This window comes from Panthera leo, chromosome D4 (assembly GCF_018350215.1).
Source record: "Panthera leo isolate Ple1 chromosome D4, P.leo_Ple1_pat1.1, whole genome shotgun sequence".
NCBI classification, from domain to species: Eukaryota; Metazoa; Chordata; class Mammalia; order Carnivora; family Felidae; genus Panthera; species Panthera leo.
Window position 1 is genome coordinate 32636730 of NC_056691.1, and position 23792 is coordinate 32660521.

Below are 23792 nucleotides of genomic sequence, written 5' to 3' on the forward strand. Positions count from 1 at the left end.
GACTAGTGAGAAATAAGACTGCTCATATGGACCATAAGGGCCTTTTCTAAGGTTTCCTCTTCCATCTCATGCTGTTCCTTTTTTTCTGGAATATTTTGGAGATAAGGAGAAGCCATTGAAGGACATTTAAGCAGGGGGCTGACCTTAGATTTATGTTGTAAAGAGATCACTGGCCTCTTCCTAGGGAGGACGATTGAAGTGGAATGAAATAAAAGACTGATTAGGAGGACACTCCTATGCTGGGTACCATGAGCAGAGGCAGTGGCAGTTGATACAGATGGATAGAGAGAGATCAGAGCAAGATTAAGGTACAGAATCCGTAAGACTGAAGTTGCTGATCGGATGTGAAGGCAAAGAAGAGTGAAAAGTTAAGTGCACATTGATTCTTAAGGTCTGTGATAAAATATTACAATCCCCAAAAGACATTGAGTTTAAGTACCATTCCTGTCCCAGGAAGGAAAATGTTCCTATAAAAGAGCACACCAGCATTTGATCAGATTGCAGACCCTTTTTATCCATAGGAATGAAAAGTCAAGCTTTTAGATCATTCTGTTTCTTCTGCTTTCTAAACCTTATTCTACACCCACTGTTTCTAGTCCTTAAGTATTTACTAATTGTACATATAGTGAAGCTGTTTGATTTTTCTCATCTTTCATAACAAATATACTAATAATGTCTAGGGCCAACTGTATGTGATTTAATTTTTAGACTGTGGTAGTTTTTAGATTACTGTTTTTGTTTTCATTCTCTCTTCAGGCATAGTCAGCTATGAATACTCAACAAAATCATGCCCTTTGGGGTGATTTTCAACTTTCTTACTTTGGGAAGCATATTTTTGTGTCAGTCATGTAGGGTTCAGATGTGTATTATTAAGCACTTGAGCCCCGATTTTCCACATTGGACCATTTAACACAGTTCCTTGTAAATAGAAAAATTAGACCATCTGTGTGCTATTTTGGATATTTCTGAAGACTTCATCTAACTTAGGAGAGTAGGTACCTGTATTCCAAACCCATATTCTATCTCTTGATGTACCAAAAGTCCTGCCATGCAGGAGGTAAAAGGGAGGTAACTTAAGCATTCATGGGTGATTTATAGGAGCACCCTGGGGGCTTTTCCTCACTGTGCCTGGAGAAGCATATGCAAAAGGCTTTGGCTTTCTTAACCACAGATGTTTCAACATGTGTTTGGTAGTATGTGACCATAGCAGTGCGTTTCATTAGAAGTACATGACTTATATTTTCACAGTTGCTCTCACCACTAGGGCCCCTGGAGGGCCAGGACTTGTTGATGTAATCAGTTTTCTGCATCTCTAATAGCTATTATTCTCTGAAGTGTGGAAATAAGCTGAGTTACAGAGTTTGAATTGATATTCTTCATTTTCACCCTACAGAAATGCATCTTCTGCAGACACCGGGTCAAGAAGGTCTCTGGAGCCTGCATCCAGTGTTCCTATGGCCGTTGCCCAGCCTCCTTCCATGTCACATGTGCTCATGCTGCTGGGGTGCTGATGGAGCCTGATGATTGGCCATACGTGGTGAACATCACATGCTTTCGACATAAGGTCAACCCAAATGTGGTAAGGCCCTCCTTTCCTTCCCTGATGCCAGGACTGCATAAGAATTCCCTCCTGTCCCATGGCTAGCATGCTCTACCCTGTAATGTTACTTATTGTTGACATGTCTAGACTGTGAGTTCCTTGAGGGCAGGGATTGTACATTATTATTTACTTGTATTTGTCCAGGACCCATCAGTGTCTGGCACATGCTAGATACAATAATTATTTATTGAGTTGAATAAGTGAATGAACAGATGAATGAATAAAATTCTTTATGCCTGTTCTGATTTTGGATCTGTATGTAGGTCTACTGAGTATGGCTGTATAGATTGTGCACTGCACATATCAGGATGAAGGTGAGATCACTTCTGAGAAGGGAATGATGTGAAAGTACCACTTGAAAACATGCAGTGTTCAATCCATGTACCTGTACATTCTGGCCTTTGGGTTTTATTTCATCTCTTCTGGAAGAAACAAAGAGCAGTAACACAGTAAAGGGAGAATGGAGGTGGTCATAAACATTTGGGTCCTTGTTGTCTGTGATGGGATCAGCTAGGTATAGCATGTGGAGGCCCTAGGAGGAATGAGGACAATTTCAGAAAAGCAGAAATGTAGAAGGGAAGTATAGAGGTCACTTTTTTTCTGTTTTTTTCTATTTCACTCAGGACTGAACCTATTTCTGGGAAAAGAGTGTTTGCAAGTAAATAGCGTGTGAATTTAACTATAAATTAGTTTACCTGTCCTTGGTAAATGGAATCTTTTGTCTGTTTTAAGTGCTTAGAAAAACTAGGACAGTGTGGAGATGGTTGATATGCCTTTGTTACTTTTCCAGTTCACTGTAATTGTTTTTTGCTGCCAACAAGGAGGCTAAAGCTTCAGCTTTGCTAACTTGCTGCCCTTTGTTATCCCTGGGAGGCTTGGCCACTGACTATTTGCAGCCTAACATGCTTGTCCTATGTCTCTAATAACCTTCTGTGAACAGACTGCCAGGGTGTCAGTATGGACTTGGGGAGTCATGACCCATACACAACAAATCTCCTGGATTTTTAATGATTCCAGCAACTTCCATTGGCATCTTGAGAGATACTTGATGTTTGCAGGTTGAGACTGTGCGGATGTGTGTGAATGCACAAATGTACGAAATGACACCACCGTCACCTCTATTTTAAACTTATTTTCCATGTTTTAGGTGACAAGTTGCATATTCATTCATGCTTTTTCCTTAATTTCTTGAATTAATGGGCTCTTGCTAACAATAGTATTATATATTTAGAAGAAAATACTTTTTAAAAACTTAAAAAAATGGCAGTAATAACACATTGCATTACTGTGGTGCTTTGCCATTTACAGTGTACCATCAATACCTCATTAGATGACACATGGGAATGCATTTGAGATGTGAATCAGATCATGACCTCCAGAGTCAGAGTAGTTTGTGTTCACACTTGGATTCTGCCAGCAGCACATATGCAACCTTGTGCAAGTTTTGCCCTCTAAGCCTCAGCGTCCTTGTCTACAAATGATGGCATGCCTATGCTCACCATGTTGTTTTTAGTCCATGGCACAGAATAAACACTCAGAAAATGAAAGCCATATTATTACTTTCTCTTTTACTACTGCTGTGCTGCTGCTGGCTTTGGTGTTACAATTCTATGTGAATGAGGCCACATGAGTAGTATTATCCCTGCTTCAAGGATAAGAAACCTAAGTGCCAAAAGGTATAATTCCTTGTCCAAGTGGATTCAGTTAATGAGCAACAGGTGCTGGAATGTCAGTGCTTTTTCAGCTCATGCTCTATTATTTGTTGAATTCCCAACTCCAAACCCTGAATGGAGCTAGAGGTGTTCATCTAAAGCTTTGCTTGGGATCACACATTCTTATTCTAATATTCCAAAGCTCTGTGGTTACTGATGATTATATTGAAGTTGCTATTAAAGAGATCCAGATGTTTAATCAGGACTTCATTCCTCTTAACTGTGATGTGTGGTTCAGTCATGTTTATATTACTGTTTGTTTCATAAATGATGACCAAAAAGAACATCTACTCTCCTCTATAGATTGACTTTAAGTTTGGTACACTTTGTCAAATGTGAGTAAAATATCATATAATTTACATTAAATGAGTTTTTCCTTATGAAGATAACATTTTAGCATTTCTAAATTGCCTTGAGAAGTTCTCTGGCAGGAAGTACTGTGAATACTACATTTCCAAAATATATTTCTGGTAGCTATTACTTATCCCTTATTCTTCATTTGGACTTCAAGTATGGATTCTTCCCCAAAATGTTTGACAACTAACCAGAAGGAATTCATGGAATCTGGTAATTTGGTTCAGAGCGTTGTGAATTGTCCCTGTTTATATTGAATATGCTTTGAAACTATATTGAATATAGTTTGAAATTGAATATATATTTGAAAACTATATTGAATAGTTTTCAAGCATACAAAAGTTCAAATTCATTCCAGTATTTCTCTTTGTGTAAATTGCGTATGCCAGGAGTTGTGCTCTCAAGAGCTGGAACCATAATGTGGCTATATTTTCCACCATACCTTGATTATTTGAGAGTAATGGACAATTGCTGAATCATAGCAGTGAAAACTGTAAATAAAATTCAGGCTAACTTGGCAGCCTAATCCAGTCATTCTACAGAACAGAGGATGCCTATTTAGTTTCAGTGAAATGAAGTATAAAGCTGCAGTTCCTTCAATAGAGTCTACATTTTTACTCATTTTAGGGTTTTTGTTTCCTTTATTTTTTTCTCCCAATTATTTGCTGTTTGAACCAAAAAGGACTGTTTTAAGGCAACTTTACTCTTCCTTTAATGCCAGAAATGTTTTAAATATAATAGTTTTTTCAATGTTATTGAGCTTTTGAGCATAAAATCACTCTAGATAAGAGTGCAAAAATCTCATCTGATTTATTATAATGAATTCTTCCATTAGAAGTAAGCACCCTTTTAATTGAAAAGGTGGTATTTGAAAAAATAGGCAGCTTACAAAGTCTTAAAGCTATGAATACATTATATAAAGTGCATAGCTAATCCCAGTTATTTTAATCTAAAGTTTAGTATATATTTTTCAGTGTTTTTGTCGAGCATACTTTTTGACTGGCACCTGCTGTCTTTCAAATGTAAGATTTCATTCGTGTGTGTGTGTGTGTGTGTGTGTGTCTGTGTCTGCACATGTGTTTCTGTTGTAGTGTTGTGGTACTTGACCACCCACCTTTGCTATGATTTAGTGTGACCTATTTTCTGGCTATATTTCAGAAGTTTCCATTGGATGTATTCCTAACCTACTTATGTAGATCTTGCACAAATGTTTGATAAGGAAAAGGAAAAACCAAAGAACACAATAAATAGTAAAATGGTTTTGAAACTGGCATCCTTGAACATATTCCTTCTCCAAAGCAAACAATGAACTACTCATAAATTATATACTTCCTGCAAAGTACAACTACCATAGGGTCTGTCTCCTTACACCTGAGTAAACTAGACAGGTGTCCAATGGAAGAGACACCTGAGTAATGGAGAGTAATGGATGTGAGAAAGATGGTATGCACAGATCTTTTTTTTTTTTTTGAGGCAACTTACTTCAATAAACCTTCATGTTGGATTAGAATATTCCATACATGCAGTGTAGAAACACTAAAATCACTGGCACTTTATATATTAGTTCATTGCAGTGAATAAGGCCTTTTTTGTTTTTGTTTTTTGTTATTTTTCAATTTTGTATTTGGACTTAGGAGTATAATTCAATAATTCATCACTTATATACAACACCCAGTGTTTCTTGTAACAAGTGCCCTCCTTAATACCCATCACTCATTTAACCCAACCCCCACCCACCTCCCTCCATGGTTAGTTTACCTCTCTCTTTTATCCCTCCCATATATTCATCCATTTGTTTCTTAAATTCAACATATGAGTGAAACCATATAGTATTTGTCTTTCTCTGACATCTTTTGCTTAGCATAATACACTCTAGCTCCATCAACATCCTTGCAAATGACAAGATTTCATTCTTTTTGATGTCTGAGTAATATTCAATGGTGTGTGTGTGTGTGTGTGTGTGTGTACACATCTTCTTTATCCATTCATCAATTGATGGATAATATTTGGGCTCTCTCCATAGCTTTGGTATTGTTGATGAAGATGCTATAAACATCAGGTGCATGTACTCCTTCAAACCTGTATTTTTATACCCTTTGGGTAAATACCTAGTAGTACAATTGCTGGATCATAGGGTAGTTTATTTTTAACTTTTTAAGGAATCTCCATACTGTTCTCAAGAGTGGCTGCACCAGTTTGTATTCCCACCGTCAATACAAGAGGGTTTCCCTTTCTCTACGCCCTCGCGTAGAGAACAACACCTGTTGTTTCTTGTATTGTTAATTTTAGCTATTCTGGCAGGGGTGAAGTGGTATCTCATCATGGTTTTGATTTGTATTTTCCTGATGATGACTGATGTTGAGCATCTTTCCTGTGTGAGCCATCTGTATGTCTTCTTTGGAAAAGTCTGTTCATTCTTCTGCCCATTTCTTAACTAGATTATTTGTTTTTTGGGTGTTGAGTTTGCTATGTTCTTTATAGATTTTGGATACTAACCTTTTATCAGATATATCATTTGCAAATATCTTCTCTTATTCCATAGGCTGCCTTTTAGTTTTGTTGATTGTTTCCTTCACCGTGCAGAAGCTTTTTATTTTGATGAAGTCCCAATAGTTCATTTTTGCTTTTGTTTCCCTTGCCTCTGGCAACGTTTCTAGTAAGAAGTTCCTGTGGGCAAGGTCAAAGAGGTTGCTGCCTGTGTTCTACCGTAGGATTTTGATCTTTTCCTGTCTCAAATTTGGGTATTACATCCATTTTGAATTTATTTTTGTGTTTGGTGTAAGAAAGCGGTCCAGTTTCATTCTTTTGCATGTTGCCGTCCAGTTTTCCCAGCACCATTTTTTTGCCATCCAGTGTTTCCCAACATTGTCTTTTTTCCGTTGGCTATTTCCTGCTTGTCAAAGATTAGTTGACCATATAGTTAGGGGTCAAACAAGGTATTTTTCTTCAAGTTTATTTATTTTGAGAGAGAGATAGAGAGAGTGCATGAGTGGGGCAGAGAGACAGGGAGAGAGAAAATCCCAACTAGGCTCAGCACTGTCAGTGCAGAGCCCAGTGTGGGCTCAAACTCAGGAACCATGAGATCATTATCTGAGTCAAAATCAAGAGTCGGACACTTAACCGACTGAGCCACCCAGGTACCTTAGGTATCTTGTATGAGGTACACCATTCTTATCTCAATATCCTCTCCTCCTCTTGGAAAACATGACATTTGAGAAATTTGTTTCTTTCATAGTTTTCTAAGTTGTAACTATTAACATGGAGACAGACACCTATCCAAAGAAGAACTTTTATAGAGAAAACATCTTAGTGGTCAATTTTTCCCTAGTATTTTGTGTATTATTTTATTCAATATTATTTTAACTAAATTATTTTTAACTAGATTATTTAACTAGGTTTAATTAATATTTTGTCTCTTTAACTAGCATTTGGCCATCCATGGAAGCTGCTTGATATAAATTTGTTGAAATAATTCTCTAATGCTAATGACTGGGATTAGAGGAAAGAAAGAGAACTAGTATTTATTGAGCAACTTTATGTCAAGGGTGTGTTAGATATTTTGCATGTGCATCTTATTTCCAGGTTGTGTTATTGGTGTGGATAATGGAAAGTAGTGGTTATGTTGGCTTCTGTATTGGTACTTCCCGCTCTGGGAAGTTGTCTTGTCTTTTGTTATTCTGCCCTTCTAGCCATCCTTCGTGTCCTATTCTGGCATTCATCTTTGTAATAGAACTTGAGACCTTGCTCAGCACTTACGGACTTATTTTTCCCAGGCTTCATGTCTTCAGGCGAGCTCCTCAGGAAGCCTTCAGGACAACTCTTCCCTGCCATCACTATGCTTGGCTCAGGACAGGACCCACATTGCACGGGATCTGGTGATGGGCTCAGGGCAAGATGGCTCTTCTGGTTAATCTCTGCTTATGTAACTAACCTTTGGGTGGTGTCGGGTAAAGATACCTGTCAAAACTAACTTAATAAAGTCTTCTCTTGGTATGCAAAAATAGCTCTTACCTCACCAACTTGTGGAACAATGGATGATCAAAGCTCCTAAATTCTACACCCTAGAATAGTTCTTATCACAGGAGAATATTGTATAGCATATTTTACTTCCAGTATCAGTTATTGAGAAAACACGTAATGGAAAAAAAACAAAAACAAAAACAAAACAACCTTTGGGAAATCAGTTCACACTTTTATATGAATTCATTAATTACAATGAATCTTCAGTGTTTCATGTTAATTATGGATTGATAAAGACCCAACACACACTCCCACTGTAAATTTCCACTTAATTAGCCAGGGATATAGAAATGTAGCAGAAATGGTTTGACCAGAGAGGGTGGAAGTGAATGCAACCTATCATAACAAAACTTCCCTTGGCCATATTTCCCTAATGAGCATATGCAGTTGCCTGTGTGTTAGGTGCTGCCAGATCTGAAGCAAACAATATATTGCTGTACCACAGGTGTTTATATTTGGGACTCATTCAAGAAAACTAATTATCCATGCCTTTCATTTAATAAAATGCTTATAAACATGAAAACACCCTAGTTCTTACACAGAATCAAGGTCAACAAGACCACACACTCTACCAGAGGAAGAAGGTAGCCTCAGTTCCCAGATTGGTACCTAAGCAATATCTCCCCACAGTGTTCTACTGTTCTAGAAACCTATTTTCCCTGAGTCTACTCCTGACTCTGGCTTATGACTGTTAATCCAGTTAGTTCTGATATACATGCGATATACATGAAGACCAGAATTATATTTCATCATATGTTGCATTTTAACATATGGTGCCCCTTGGGCCCATGATGGGTGGTCATAGGCTTATATTTTTGTAATCAGGCAGCATTTATTTAATTCACATCAGTAAGTACTTTGCTTGGCTGTGCTTTATATTATTTGACCCTTTGAACATCATTTTGGTTCATAGCCTTTTATAGACTCAACGAGTACCAATTGACTTGTAATTTTCTTCTTGATACTTCTGTCACACTTTGACTATTTGGGGCCTCTTCAAGGTGATTTTATTTTCCTTATTTAAAACCACTTCAGGTATGTTTGAAACTGTCATTGCTTTATTTCAATAAGCAATGGCAAAATCATCTTGATTTTCATTGTTCTAAACTTGAAATCAGCAACTCATCAAGGAGCCCAGGTTCTGTTTTTTTTTAATATTTATTTCTGAGGGGGGGGAGGAGGGGCAGAGAAAGAGGGAGACACAGAATCTGAAGCAAGCTCCAGGCTCCGAGCTGTCAGCACAGAGACCAACGCAAGGCTCAAACTCAAGAACCATGAGATCATGTCCTGAGCTGAAGTCAGACGCTTAACCAACTGAGCCACCCAGGCTCAGCTTCTTTTTTATAGGTGCTCTATTAGCAACCACATTTGGAATGAAGGGTGTTTTTGTTTTTTGTTTCATGTGAGCACTGGCTACTTGGGCAACGGAGCCACATTAGTGACAGAGCAGAAAAGTAAAAATTTTTCAAATGATCAAAAATGTTTATGTTTATGTGTCCAATTTTCCTATCTTTAATAAATTTACTTTTATATTCTAATTTTAAGGCTTTATTAATACATTTTTTCTTATTACCATTAACTGGTCTTTTGATATGTCACAGCATACGTTGTCATACTACATGTGTTTGTATTATGTTGCTGATAAAAATTTTAGGGGTCTTGGTTTTCTCTTCTTTGAACCATTGGATCAAGTGTCATGGAATTGGCCTCAGTGTTTTTTAGGTGTAGAAAATCCCAACTTCAAGCATCACCTAAGCACCACTTATCTAAAAAGAAACAAACAAAAAATGCTTATCTTCTTTTAAGAAACACTAAAGCAATGAAAATACTACTAACACCATCGATACTGTCATTTTTAGGATTTTCAGAAAAATATAAGATTTTGATGTTTTGTCTAAAATTCTTTTAATTTCTCATGGGCTGTGAATGGTTTTGGGGGTAGGCCCATCTCGTCACCACTCACGTACCCAGCACCAGAGCTCCAGACTGCAACCCATGTTACTCTCTAGAGGGCAGCCTTCTGGTTTTCAGCTCCCTTTCATTATCCTTTCAGGATGGTTCCCCAAACTTGCAAACATGTTAAACTTTTTGAAGAAAGGATGGGAATGAGGTAGAAACCTCATAAATTGTGATCCCATTCCAAGATTTTTAAATGAACTGAAGCCAAGGAAAATAAAGCCACTTTTTAAAGATTGTCGGTATTGGAGGGAAACTTTGATAACAAATTGGCCAGCCATAATGTCTGCCTCCTCTTTTTTATCTCACCACTTATGTTCTCAGCACCAGGTCATTAAGAAATATATCCAGCACAAAGGTTAGTTATAGAGAACTTCAGTTAGATTGCTCAAACTGTTCAGTTCAATATACTAGGGGCCATGGAGTGTCCTGGGAATAAAAACATATATATTTTTTTAACTTCACAGCCCAACAGTAAACATTCCTTCTGACATGCCTCCATTCATATACCTGTTTTAAGCAGATGAAAAAATGATGACAAAATTTATTTAATACATAACATCAGTTGTGTTCTAAAGGCTTTACAAGTATTATCTCCTTAATCTTCAAAGCACCACTTGTGGTAGATACTATTATTAATCCCTTTTTACAGATGAGGAAACTGAGGCAAAAGATGCTTAGGTTTCTGTAATTTGCTATTTATTACATAGGTAGTAAGGGGAAGAACAATCAAAACCAGGCAACCTGACTCAGTGCCCAGGCTCTTAACTACTATATTCTATTACTGTAACAAGATAGGCTAAATAAAAGTAAAGATAAAATGTTTATCTGGGAGCCCAAAGAAGGAAGCCAGTAACTCTACAAAGACAGTCAGGTAGAATTCACAGAGGAGGTTATGACTAAGAGTTTTGTCTGCTCTAAATGTGGCCTTCTAATGCCAGTGAACTTGCCTCAGCTCCAACAGGGTTGACCAATGAAATGCAGCATTGGAATGAATCCACCTTTTCTTTTTCCTTTCCTTTTTCCCTCCTTTAGTCTGGAGCTCAGTTCTATGGCTCAGCTCGTCCATTTTTAGTTTCTCTTCCATTCTTTTAAGAAAGGGAACCAGGGACGCCTGGGTGGCTCACTCAGTCGAGCATCCGATTTTGGCTCAGGTCATGATCTCGCAGTTGACGAGTTCAAGCTCCACGTCCGGCTGTATGCTGACAGCTCAGAGCCTGGAGCCTGCTTTGGATTCTGTGTGTGTCTCTCTTTCTCTGCCCCTCCCCCACTCATGCTCTGCCTCTCTCTGTCTCAAAAATAAACATTAAAAAAAAAAGGAAGAGAAAAGAAAAGAAAGGGAATCAGAATTTAGCCAAAACTCATCTAACAATGATCTGAATGGTCTCTTCCTGTTTCCCAGACTTGGGTGGGTGTCTTTGTGTTTTGTAGGTAGTAGAATTGTTTTGGTGGATGTTGTTTTTTTCATAACATTTTGCATATTGCCAGCTCCCATTCTGTTCAGTTATGTTTGCTATGGCCAACTTTATTCTTCTCAGACTTGCTCACAATCATCTTGGGTTTATATATGGTTTTTTTATTTTACATTCTACATAAGTTATTTTCCAAATGCCCTGCTGACTTTGCACTGATAATGAAAAACAGAATTCTAATCAAAGAAAAGGTCTGGAATAAAAAAACAATTCTCAATAAGGATTAAAAAAAAATACTACAATGATTCAGGCCTGAATCTGATCAATCTTCCTCAATCAAACATACAGTAAACAAAATGAATCCCTTACCCTTTCATCAATAGAAGTATTTTGTTGAGATCTCAATCCACATATCCCAGGTGATAGAAAGTTAACATCAGATTAGCCTCTGAGGAGAGGTCTTTAGCACAGACATTTTAGAATAGTTACATTTGGAATGAATCTTTCCCTTGCTCACTTTATCAGGTAAAACCAGTAAAGACATCATTTTTTCTTAATTTTGTAAACAAAATGAAGTGTATCCTACCTCAAATTTTTCTATTCTCTATTTAATACCCCACATTTAACTTCCTCCTCCTACTTCCATAGCCATTTCCATAGGAAGGGTGGGATCAGTGAGCACAGAGCTTCTCTCCCCCATGCTTTTGGTCAGGATAAAAAGGGCTTGAGCAGCACATCCCTGAGCCCTGGGCTTAATTCCGTTTGGGGATCTCACTGTTCTTGGCTTCTTAGTGAAGGCAGCAAGAGCCAGGGAGTCTCACTGTGGGCCATCCTGCCTTCTACTGGGCCTGCTGTTTAGTCACTGGACCTGGCTGTGGGGAGAGGTTTCCACTGACATGCTCCCTAGAAAGCAACCTACAGTGACCTTATAGACCCCAGACCTGAGGCTCTTTTGCCTTGAATTGAGCCATCTCTAGCTTGTTTTTCCTTCCCCCTTTTCCAGATCTTTCTCAAAGCCTGGCTACTTGGTAAGGGTCTTTGTACCAGTTCTGATTCAGGCACGAGCTGCAGGAATCTTCAACCCACTTCTGATGCTAATTGAAGTGTTTAAAGGGGTTTTGGATTTGTGGGAACAGAGAACAGATGCCTCCATTGCAGATTCTGGTTTTAATTAGCCAAGGATATGGAAAGTGATCAGAATGTGGAGGCCATGCAGGCAGAGCAGAGGTTGAATGCCTGGGGGTGGCACGTCTCCTATACATTGCTCCCTGTTGGGGCTCTCCCCAGTTACGGCAGTGTCTGCATGGGGCTGGCTGCTGCTGGAACTGAATAAAAGTCATATTTTGTGACCATACAGTTGCTCTATATTAAGGACTTACATCTCCATTGTGGAAGATTTTACTTTTAAGAGGCTAGGCCTTTCCATTTAAGGAAATTCTTGCAAGGAGTTGGCTCTTGAATCAGATGCAGGGTCAGCAAGGCCACATCTTCATCTGGGGGCAGAAAGCAGAGTCAGGTCCCAGGTGGTTCAGAAAAATATCCCTTCTCTTAGAATAGCTTTTCCCCAGACTTTTATTTCTTTTAATTTTTTTTAGTGTTTATTTTTTTTGAGAGAGAGAGACAGAATGTGAATGTGGGAGGAACAGAGAGAGGGAGACACAGAATCTGAAGCAGGCTCCAGTCTCTGAGCTGTCTTCACAGAGCCCAACGCGGGGCTCGAACCCACAACTGTGAGATCATGACCTGAGCTGAAGTCGGGTGCTTAACTGACTGAGCCACCCAGGTGCCCTTCCAGACTTTTATTTCTGATCCTTTAATCTGGTTGGGTAAAAGAACATTATCTCAGATATATTTCCTGGAAACAACCAAATGCACTGGAAAAATGTTAGGACATACATTGTGTGGGACACCTTATTTATTTTGCAAATAGGCAATACTTACTCCTGAGGGCCTAAAGAGCCCCTGAAATCACTTTGAAGCCATCTGTGGGACTGAGGCCTCATGTGTTTTTAACATGAGTGTTCATAGTTACCCTCTATAGAGCTTTGATTATTAGATCTCTTATCTGACAGCCTCGGTTATCTTTATCTCTCTCAAAATGTGTAATATGTGGCTTCACAGAAAAGAATATATTGCTGAACTTTTTATTCTGGCCTTGTAAAACTGCAAATTAATCCTGATTTAAAAAAAAAAAATTAAGAAAGATCTGCATCTTGGTTCAGGTGTTTCGTTTTTACCACAAAAGCAGACTCATCAGAATCCCCAGGAGAAACTTGTCCGTGTCGTGTTTCCTCCTTGGCTCTGTTTTCCCCATCACACAGCATGCATGGAACCAGGGAGCCAGTCAGCAAGACCTAGGCTTGCACTGCAGGAAGGAGTATTTACATGACACAGTTGAAATTTGGCGACTTCAAGGACCACACATACTGAGGAAATCAAGTCTTCCTTTCCAAGGACCACTTACCTGGTTTCACTTTTTAGCATAGGTAAGGTATGTTTCCATGTAAAATGCTTGCGCACTTTTTCCACAGAATTAATGTATCTCAGTACCCAGAAAATTTTAAGCTCTTTAGCAATTTATAGTCTTTTTTAAAAAAGAAAATAATTAAGGCACGCTTTATTGTCTGATAGCTTGTGAAGAAAATTAGGTAGTGACACTAATCCCATATTTTAACATTGGTATTAGAATGAAGAACTATGGATACAGTAGAGAAATACAAATGGAATGTGTCAACAGACAGACAATAGGAAAGGGTATTTGACATTCCAACATCTTGTAAAGCACAAGAGATAGGGTTTCTCAATTCTTTCATGTAGAGTACCGTAATTAGATGCCATAGTCATAATGCAACCCATAGATACCAACAAAATGCAATGAAAGTGTAGCTTTTTAAGAGTATTAGCTGCAAACAATAGAAATGGCAAGTAAATAAGTTCCAACGTTTGTATCTAAGAAGTTACTTTCTAGGTCAACATAATCTGTCCACTTTTAACAAACATGATGTATAAAACCCTGGATTAACTAAAAAGCCCTTATGAGGTCTCTTTGCAGGAAGCCAGTCAGCCTGGGGACACCCCAACTTCTGTGCCCTTCCTTTCCATAAATTGTTGGTAGCCATCTTGGGGTCTGACAGTTTCACACCTGCAAATCAGCTCTTCTTTTTTTTTCCATTCTTTATCTGAAATTGGCTTTTTGTGTGTGTGTGTGTGTGTGTGAGATACCATGCATTCTGTTTATCCCACACTGTGTGTAGTGGGTCAGTGAAATTACAGAGTGTAGTATCTGAAGAAACTTAAGAAATTACTGTTTCTACATTTTTAAATACAGCGTTCTTTTAATTTTTCTTTGAGCCATTACTGAGATAACCTGGCACTCAGAAGCTTTTGCTTGTGGCAGGAAGCAATTGGAATTGAAATGCTCTTTTCTGTGGGCATCAGATACCTTAATCATTTACTTTTGGTTTTGTTTGACCCCCCTGGAGTACTAGTTAAGCCTTTTGGTTAAGTTTCCTCATATATTTTTCAGGAATAAGAAGAAAATACAAAATTTCCAACCCTTATATTCAACACCTTTTAATTGTACCTTCAAATCTGTTATTATATATCTTTATCATGTGTTTGGAGTAAAGACTGGTGTCCTTACTAGATACTGAGAAGTAATTTTTGCCAAGGCTATAGGGACCACAGAGATTACCTTCAGGTGATATTTGAGAGAACATGGGGGGGAAAGAAAGGGTTCCTGCTACAGAACCTCTCAGTTTTTTCCCATCCCTTCTGCCTCCACAGGAACCCCACATATCTTTTTCAAGCACAGTGCTTGGCACAGAGATGCACTTAAGTAAAACTAGATAGGTTGATAGATGGATGTTCATTTTCTTGATTAACAATGGAAAGATTTTAACACTGGTGCGATGGCCAGGCAAATTCTGTGCTTCTGCTGTCATGAGGGGTGGTAGAAAGCTGTTGGCTGGTTCTTCTTCCATTGTTCCTATGGCTATTTCTCCTGAAATTTCAAAGGAAACCTAAGAAGCTTGCATTTTTGAGATCTAGTGCATCCTCTCACTGTGTGTCTCTCTCTTCCCTTCCCTCCTTCCCCTCCCTCTCTCTTCCTTCTCTCTCTTCTCTCTCCTCCTTTCTCTCCCCCTCTCTCACTCATGCTCCTATAACTACTCTGTTTTTATAGAACCACAATTGCTTATGCCACCCTAATTTTATCTTCTGTTCAAGGGGACTACCTTCCTTTGTTGGGAGCAGTGTGTCATTGCAGACTAAGGTGAATAAAAGTAATATAATAATAGCTAATATTTGTATAGTGACTTTTATAGTTTACCGTGTATGTTTATATATAACTATTTATCTCATTTGGTCCTTATAATCACCACCTCCCTGGTATTATGATTGTATACATTTTACAGATGATGAAGTGGCACTTCAGAGAAGTTCACAAATCATTAAAAGATATAGAGCTTTCAAGTCATCAGAGTCACAGCATGTGTGACATTTTATTTAGACTGTGCGGTTTTGGTAGTCACTTTTCCAACTTGAGACTATAGCTTAGGTTAGTTTACATAGTGTCATTATTTACCTGGATTTCCTTCTTAGTGGCATGGAAAAACTGTATAACCATTTAATTAGTCTAATTTATTACTTTGAATTTTCTGGTAACATTTTTTTTGCATCTATTTTAGCTATTTTGAACCCATACACCAGCTGTAATTGAGATTCAAAAATCCTTATTGGCAAGAATGCCATATAGTGATACTTGCTTCTCTCTGTTGAAAATGTCCCATCTGAGGTAATTTTTTAAAGTTGTTATTACCTTATAATTGAGCCAGTGATTTTCCTGCTCCTTTCCCCTGTTATAGTTCCTCTTAAATTGTTTTTTCTTTCAAGATTACTTTGAGTATTTTAGTTTCTTTGCATTTTCATATAAGTTTTAGAATCAACTTGTTAATTTCTACACACACACACACACACACACACACACACACACAGCCTGCTGTGAATGATTGAGATTTTGTTGAACCTGTAGTTCTCTCCAGATTTTACTGTTGCTACGCTGAAGGCTGAAGAGCTCCTGAAATGTAAAAGCCCAAGGCAGAGCTTCTGGGGGCAGGCATCCAGGGACTTGCATGTTCACTAGCAACTAATGATTTTGGATGTGACTTAGGAGGAGTGCATGTCAAGTTCCATCTTAGCAGTGGGAGGCTTCCACACCCCTCCAGCTCCACCAGTCTAATGGATGTGAACTTTGCTCTCTGCTGTTTTTGAAGTAAGTTGTTTATTATTCAGAATAGAAAGCAGGTGGTGCCTACCTGTTGAGAGTTCCCTACATGGACAGAGTGAGCATCTAAAGATGGTTCTCCTGTCTCAGTCCTCTTCACTTCCCTACCAAACAAGATCTCTGAGGTGAGCTAATGACTCAGATGGAAAAGAATTAGTTTTTCCTCAGTATCTTCTGCAGCCTGTTAGTTATACTTCTACAGGCATTTTAAATGAATAAGACCTTAAATCTGCTGGGAAACTGGTTACCACCATTTCCCACTGTATTATGTTTGTACTTAAAAATGCACAAGAAGTGAAAGTACACGTGAACAAACAGACGTGTAGAAAATTAAATACTTGTGACATTTTTATGGGTCTGCATGTGCATTTCTGCTGTTGGAGCAATTATTTCTTCATGAAGCCCCAGGGATTTGGGTTTTTCCGGGTAGAAGATTTTTACCTAGCTCTTGTAATTTTACAAAGAAAGCTTTCATTACTACAAGGCAAATTTATGTGAGTGACTTCTACTACAGAAATTTGGTAAAAGAAGAATAGTGGGTATTAATTTACTCAGATCCCTCTAGGAATTTTTATAAAATGGTACCTTGAAAAAATACAATAATAATATCTCATGGGTTATTAAATCATAGAAATTAGGGAGAAATAATAAAGTTGAGAAGGTTACTGGAGATAAATGAAATGTGCTTTTTGGCCGGTTTGCTGGATAAGTTACTTCATTTCTTCAACTCTCCAGTGTTGCTGGCTCTATATACACTATTGCGTTTGGATTTACACCCTTTATTAACATCATTATATAGATGGAGAACCCAGTCAGGGATTTTCCCAAGATGACATCTCTGCCCATGACTCACCTTGTCAGACGGTGAGTGACCCTTCTTCCAGGCATAAACACAGCTAAGCCTTTGCCAGGTCTGATCAGAGAAGATATTGCAAAAGCATAGGAATCTTCCTTCCTTCTGCCACACAGGACTCCTTCCCCCTGAGTCCTTGTTTTAGGGGTCTTATGTGAACTAACTGCTCTCTGCTCTCAAAAACCCAATGGGGAGAAAGATATTTGAGAATGCAGTGTACATTCCAGCCTCAGTACTTAAGTTAGATTCCTGTGTCAGTTTAGGTCACACCCGTTTTAGTCTCCATAACTTTACCCTTCACAGAAATGCCTTCATTGATTTTCATTTCGCTATTGTGTTCTTTTATCTCACTATATACAAGCACAATATTATGTAAGTAATATTGTTGTGATTTTTTTATAAGGCTGTTAGAAGGTTGGCTGCTGTGCCTTTAAATATTCCAGGTGATAAACTCTTTTTTATACTTTAGTATCAAGGAAAATTTGTCTATTAAAGGATGAGGAAAGATTTACCACTGTTTTCCACTAACTCTAGCGAGAATTTAACAATTCCCGTCAGTTCTGAGGCCACGGTGGCATTAACAGTTTCTGTGACTCTGTCCACAATAGAAACCATATTACCATTGTAACAGAGATTTAAAATATTGCTTATGTTCATCACAACTTTGAAATTAGAATATCAAGTTATTAGGCCTGCCACTAGATAATAGTATTTAATACATAATTAAAGAAGCAAAGATATTATACCACAAATTTACTTCTCAATATTATTTCAGTATAATTTGTTTCTTTTGTAATCTTTTCTTGTTTTATTTTATACATTTAAAAACATTATTCTGAGTAGGTGCCCACAGGCTGACAAGGTGGTAAAGGCCAGAGGTTTGTGACACCAAACACTCCATTCTCAAATAGCCTTCCTGGCATGTGTGCAAGAGTGCCTCCTGGCTCCTTCGGACTTGGTTCAGATGTTCCCTGTAGTGAAACCTGTGAATGTCCCTTCCTGCCCTCATGTGGGCATTCTCAATACTTTGCATTTTGGTGAGCTATGTCTGTCTTCCCTACTAGCCTGTGAGCTATTTGAGAGAAGGGACTCTCTCTTTCTTGTACTTTAATCTTTAGCACCTAGCAAGGTGCCTTACTTATAACAAGCACTCAGTAACTGCTTATTTAAATGCCACTTTCTTTTTTTTTTCTACTCCATGTCCATCCTTGCATTGCTTTTCCTCTTTGCATTGCTTGCCAGCTGGTTCTTGACTCTTTGGCTCAGGATTTACTACTATAGTGTACTCATCAGGTAGGCAGTGATGATTTCTTTCATTCTGTTTTATCAACACTAGCGTTAAATTTTTTGAGTTAGCCTATTCGATGTTGGAATGCCTTTGATGAACCAGGCCAGGCATTAGAAACATCTTTTTCTCCTTATTTGGGTTGTGATCATTGATAGTTAGCCATCTTTTCTTTCAAGTGTGGCCATTTATTTAAACATCAGTAGAGTCACAGAAACGTTAGAGAGCTATGTGATAAGGGACTGTTTCCTTTCTAAGCCCACTCCTAAGGGCAACACAGTATCGGGGGAGAAAACACTTCAACATCCTATTATTTGTGCTGCCCCTTAGAGGTGACTTAGTATGATGGAGAGGACAGGTATAGCAATGAATAGAAAAAGATTTGTTGAGGGGTTTTGTTTTTGTTTTGATGTTGTTTTTTGTTGTTGTTGTTGTTGTTATTGATGTTTTTTAAATAGAACCCCAAACCTGAGAACAAAATCTATTCATTTTACTGAAGCATGTAAGCATGTCTTAGGAATCAGTAGTGGTTAATAAGAACAAAATAAAGGTGCCTTTTTTGTTATGTCACATTTGGCATAAATATAGGGAGATATAAAAAAGTCAGATGAAATTTTATAACTAAATTTGTGTATCATTCTACTTTACAAATCATTTCCTGAGGCCCTTCTTTCATCTTATTTAACTGAAAGATAAATGATGAGGGTAGTCTTTTCTTACTAAATAATTTGGCTTCAGCTTTTTTTGAGCATCTCAGTTAAGTAGACCTGACTATGGATTGGTTGTCATTTAAAGAACTTAGAAACTTACAAAAACTCTTATATTTTATTACATTTAGTGTTTTCAATAATTAAAGAAATATGTAATGGAAAGTACAGGGAAGTACATAAAGAGGCAAATAAACAAAATCCCACTACCTAGAGTTATATCTGCTAGCAGTTTAGTATATTTTTTCTTACTGTTCTTTTTTCTTAGTTGTGTGTGTGTGACAAACCATCACAAAATGTAGTGACTTAAAACAATGATAGTTCTTCAGCTGGAAATTCTGTAGGTCACAAATTTTGGCTGACCTCAGGGGGGTGGTTCTTCTGTTCCAGGCTGATTGCCTCATTCATCTGTGGTCAGCTACAGAACAGCTTGCCTTTTCCTAGCTGGGTTCATGTCTAGCACCTGAGCTCTGGTCCATGTGATCTCTCATCTTCCAGTAGGATAACTTGAGTTTGTTCACATGACAATCTAGAGCCCCTAGAAAGAAACCTCAGAAGTGTGCAAGGCTTTTTGAGCAAAGGCTTTAAATTGGCATTCCATTACTTCAGCTGTATTCTTTTGGCTGAGGCAGGCTAAGCCACAAGGTGAGCCCAGATTTGAAGGGTGGGGAAATAATGTCCAGTCCCTGAAAGGAAGAGCTGCAAGGTCACATTGCAAAGGATGTGAAAACAGGAAGGAATGAAGATGTATGGACATTTTTGCATCTTACCACAGTGTGTCTGTGTCATGTGTACGTGGAGAAAAATGGACAGCATGTCATTATACATTATACATTTTTCATCTCCATATAGGCTTCAAATCCAAGTTACAGATTCAACTCTGTGTATACTGGGGAGTATACTGAATATACTGGGGTGGTTAAATGGTTTCTTAGCTGAGAAGTATCTCAACGGGTGTGTAGAATAGAGGAGGTGCTCAATAAATCAGAAAAGAAAGCAAAAGAAAATGTAACTTCTTTAGGCAACTGTTTGAATTCCATTGGGTCCACCCATGGTAGGTTTTATTTATACTCTGATTTCTGTCTGTGTATCTTCTTCTCCTGGTTGATGATACCAAGGCACTCACTATAGGAGAACGCCTGCCTCTGAGCCCTCTCACTATCTCTCACTATAGTGAGATAGTAGCCTCTCACTATCTCTGAGATCTTGGAAGAGTCCCTTGACTGTGTACCTCAGTTACTTCATCTATTTAATGAAAATAACAACTACCTCACAGAGTTGTTGGGAGAATTTAATTAACTAAGGTATATGGACATGTATTGGTAACTCCACCTATATAATTGTGTCCCAGGAACTCTCTGATGCTTTCATGGAATGTCTATGACATTTCTTGCTTAACATTTTTTTCACATCCCCAGCATTTCAAACTGGCTCTAGCTTTCTTTAAAAGAAACTGTGCTTCTTTTTTCCTTAAACAACTGTTTGTTCATTTCTGCTTAGTGCATTTTGAAGGAAATTTAACTTTCTCAGCCTTAGCCTGTGTACTAATCTTTAAAATACGATAGCCATTTCTATAATCTGATAGAGCCTCCCTGTTAACATCAATAGATCCTTAGGCTTTTCTGACAGGAAATATTTTTGAGAATGTATAATCAGTTATGGGGAATTCTTGTCAATAAATTTTCTGTACAAAAATAAATCAGAAATCCTATCACAATAGCATTATGGAAAAAATCTGTTTTCCTTACTACTCCCTACAAAATGGTCATGCTTGAAGCTCATGGAAATTTTTACTTGGGTGAAGGCTATGTATTTAATTTGTGTGCTGGCCATCTTTCCAACCAGCCAGTTTGCATAAATTTCAGGTCCTAAGTAGGAAGAAGGTGGTTGTGTGTAGAGTCAACTTTTTCTCTATCAAGTCTGTATCACTTTTATTTTCCCATGACTGGCCACTTCCACTTTCCAGACCCTGTGAATTTCACCATAAACTTTCTTTATTCCCTCCCCCTACTCATATACATGCCTATGCACTCCAAGAAAGAGGAACATCTTCCTGAAATTCCCCTTTGTTTCTCTTTTCCCTTTTCTGGACCATGAATTATTAGAATTAGTCCACTCCTATTATGAAAATGTGTCTGTAACCATCCTTACAGTTCGTTCATTTGTCTTTAAAAACTCATTCATTCACTTGTTCATTCATTCATCATTCATCCAGCAGTAACAGTGTTGTACATACTTCGGTGGGTGCTGTGGAACAAAAGACATGTAGGCCTAGCGCTGATGCATGGATTTTGCCCTGCTGTAGGAGGAACAGTCCAAGAAGGTGTCATTTGGGCAGGACTTGAAGACAGTTGGGAGTGGGGGGTGGAGGCCACCTTACACGCCTTCCCTGCTAAGGACCATATAGCTTTGTGCCCATGTTTGACAAGAGTTAGAATCAGAAGTGGATGAGGTAAAGAGCAGAACAGTGATGGGACTGGATTCAGCCACTTGTGTGAAATAAGGGTGCTGCACAGTCATACATGCCAAGTACTGAGGGACAGCAGAGAAGAGTGGCTGATTAACCTGGGCTAGGGTCTTATGTATGTTCTCCACTTAACAAAAATAAAACCAGTTAACAGTAGCTAAGAACCAATTGCCTGTGAATCTAGGTAGTTTATGTACTTTATCCTGTTTTTGTAGCAAACCTTTAATGTAAATATTATCCCTCCTACAGATGAACAAACTGAGGCTGATAAAGGTTCAAGATCCCAAGATCACACAGCTAGTAAGTAGCAGAGCTTAGAATTCAAATCCAAATCATTGTTTCCTTAGAGGGTTAATTCCAATTTTAATAAGATATGCACACAGGAACTAATATCATAGTAAAATATAGTACTTGCAATCCTGACCATGAGTGTTTTTAAGTCAGTTTGACAGAGAGATCACAACATCTACAAAAATTGTTGCCAGCATGAAGTCACTAAGGGCCACTGTGGATGGCCACACAGGCTGTCATGTCGCCCCCTACACTTAGCTGAAGCCTATATAGTCCTTAGGAGCATTTGTGGGCCCAGTTTTGGAGTTATGTAACTGCAAACTGCTTTCACTCGTGTTCGTTACTATCTACATCTAAGTCGTTCTTCTTACTTTGAGAAGTTAGATATATTTAAAGGGGTTGGGTGGAGAATGAAACAGGAAACTAGGTAATTATTTTGGTGTCTGTCACATACTTTGGCCTAGCTATTAATGATGTCTGCTTCAAGCGTAGTGCACTTAAATCACTCTAGCCTTCTTACTGTTGTCTTTTGTCAAGATGTTTACACATCTACCTAACTACATCAAAAGGCAAAGAAAATTTCCCCAACCAACCCAACAGTCACTGGGGAATGGTATCAAGGAGAAAAATACCCTTTTATTTTGTTAGGCATGTGAGAAACTAGATGGCAGAGCTCACTCTACAAGTAGGAGGCTGTAGGGACACACTTGTTGGGAGGGAGTCACCCCTCCATCCAAATCATGAGCACCTTTGTCCTCAGTGCCTTACTCCAGGCGCTTATCTTCCACCTGGCCTATTGTGATAGGCTCCCCACTCACCTTCTCCACCTATAGCCATACAGACCTAGATCATTTCTCTTCTATTCATTCCACCTCTCAGTAGCTTCCTTAGGCCCACAGGATAATGTCCTGACTCCTTACGATGGCAAAGGAACTTCCCTCCTTCCTTCTTCCCCTCATAGCCCCTGACCTATGCCCTTGACCATTTCTGCAGTCTTCTGCCTTCCCTCCTCCCCTGCCACACAAGAGCAGAATGTGGGGAGAGTGAGAGCCTCTTACTTAACAGGCGCCAAGTGCCAGCAATTAAGTGTGGAGGGAGTGTGAGAGCAGTGGTAATCGGCATATCACTACCATCATAGTAAAGATCGGATCAGGAACAACTCGTCAGTGGTGCTAAACCTGAGCGGATGTGTACAGGAACAGGATGTTTGTATGGCATTCAAGTTTCTCCCACAGATTGCTGATTAGTTGCAAAGGAAAAATAGTGATTGTAACATGGAGGAATTGGACTACAGTTTGTTTAGGATCAAAATTAACATCACCATTGAGAGGCAGACAGGCATCATGTTCTGCCAGATGTGATATCTTGAGAAGAATACAACATTATGTGTGTGGTGTTCTGGCCAGGAATGTATAACTTTAATCCAATCATGAGGAAACATCAGGTAAATGCTCTATTAAAAAAGGGAGAAGGGGAACTGTGTCCTTCAGAAGTATCACTCACGATCATAAAAGACCAAGAATGGCTGTGAAAATGTTCCAGATTAACATAGCAGAACATAGCAGTCAAATGTTCCAGATTAACAGAGGCTAAAGAGAAGCAGCAGTACCTGACTCCCCAGGACCCTGTGCTGGAGAGCAGGGGCAGGGCGGGGGTAGGGGTGGTGTTGAAGATCATTATTGGCTCAGTTGACAAAATCAGAACATAAGTTGCATCCATGTTACATTTACTAAAGTTACTAACTCTGTTGTGGTTATGTGAAGGCAAATCGCTGTGCTTAAAAAATACACAACTGACATATTTAGGAGTAAAAGGCCTGTGATGGTGTGTGTGTGTGTGTGTGTGCGTGTG

The 23792-nt window shown here is 38.6% G+C and overlaps 1 protein-coding gene across 3 annotated transcripts in view; it reads left to right on the forward strand.

Annotated features, from left to right (window-relative positions):
* Window positions 1-23792, forward strand: part of KDM4C (lysine demethylase 4C) — a 432720-nt gene that overhangs the window by 366200 nt on the left and 42728 nt on the right. For 2 of the 3 annotated variants that reach the window (XM_042914120.1, XM_042914121.1), the window contains 2 exons: window positions 1394-1579; window positions 21900-21950. In XM_042914120.1, coding sequence (XP_042770054.1) covers window positions 1394-1579; window positions 21900-21950 — 237 coding nt within the window. The remainder of the gene's footprint in view (window positions 1-1393; window positions 1580-21899; window positions 21951-23792) is intronic. The other variant, XM_042914122.1, reaches the window with a different exon arrangement.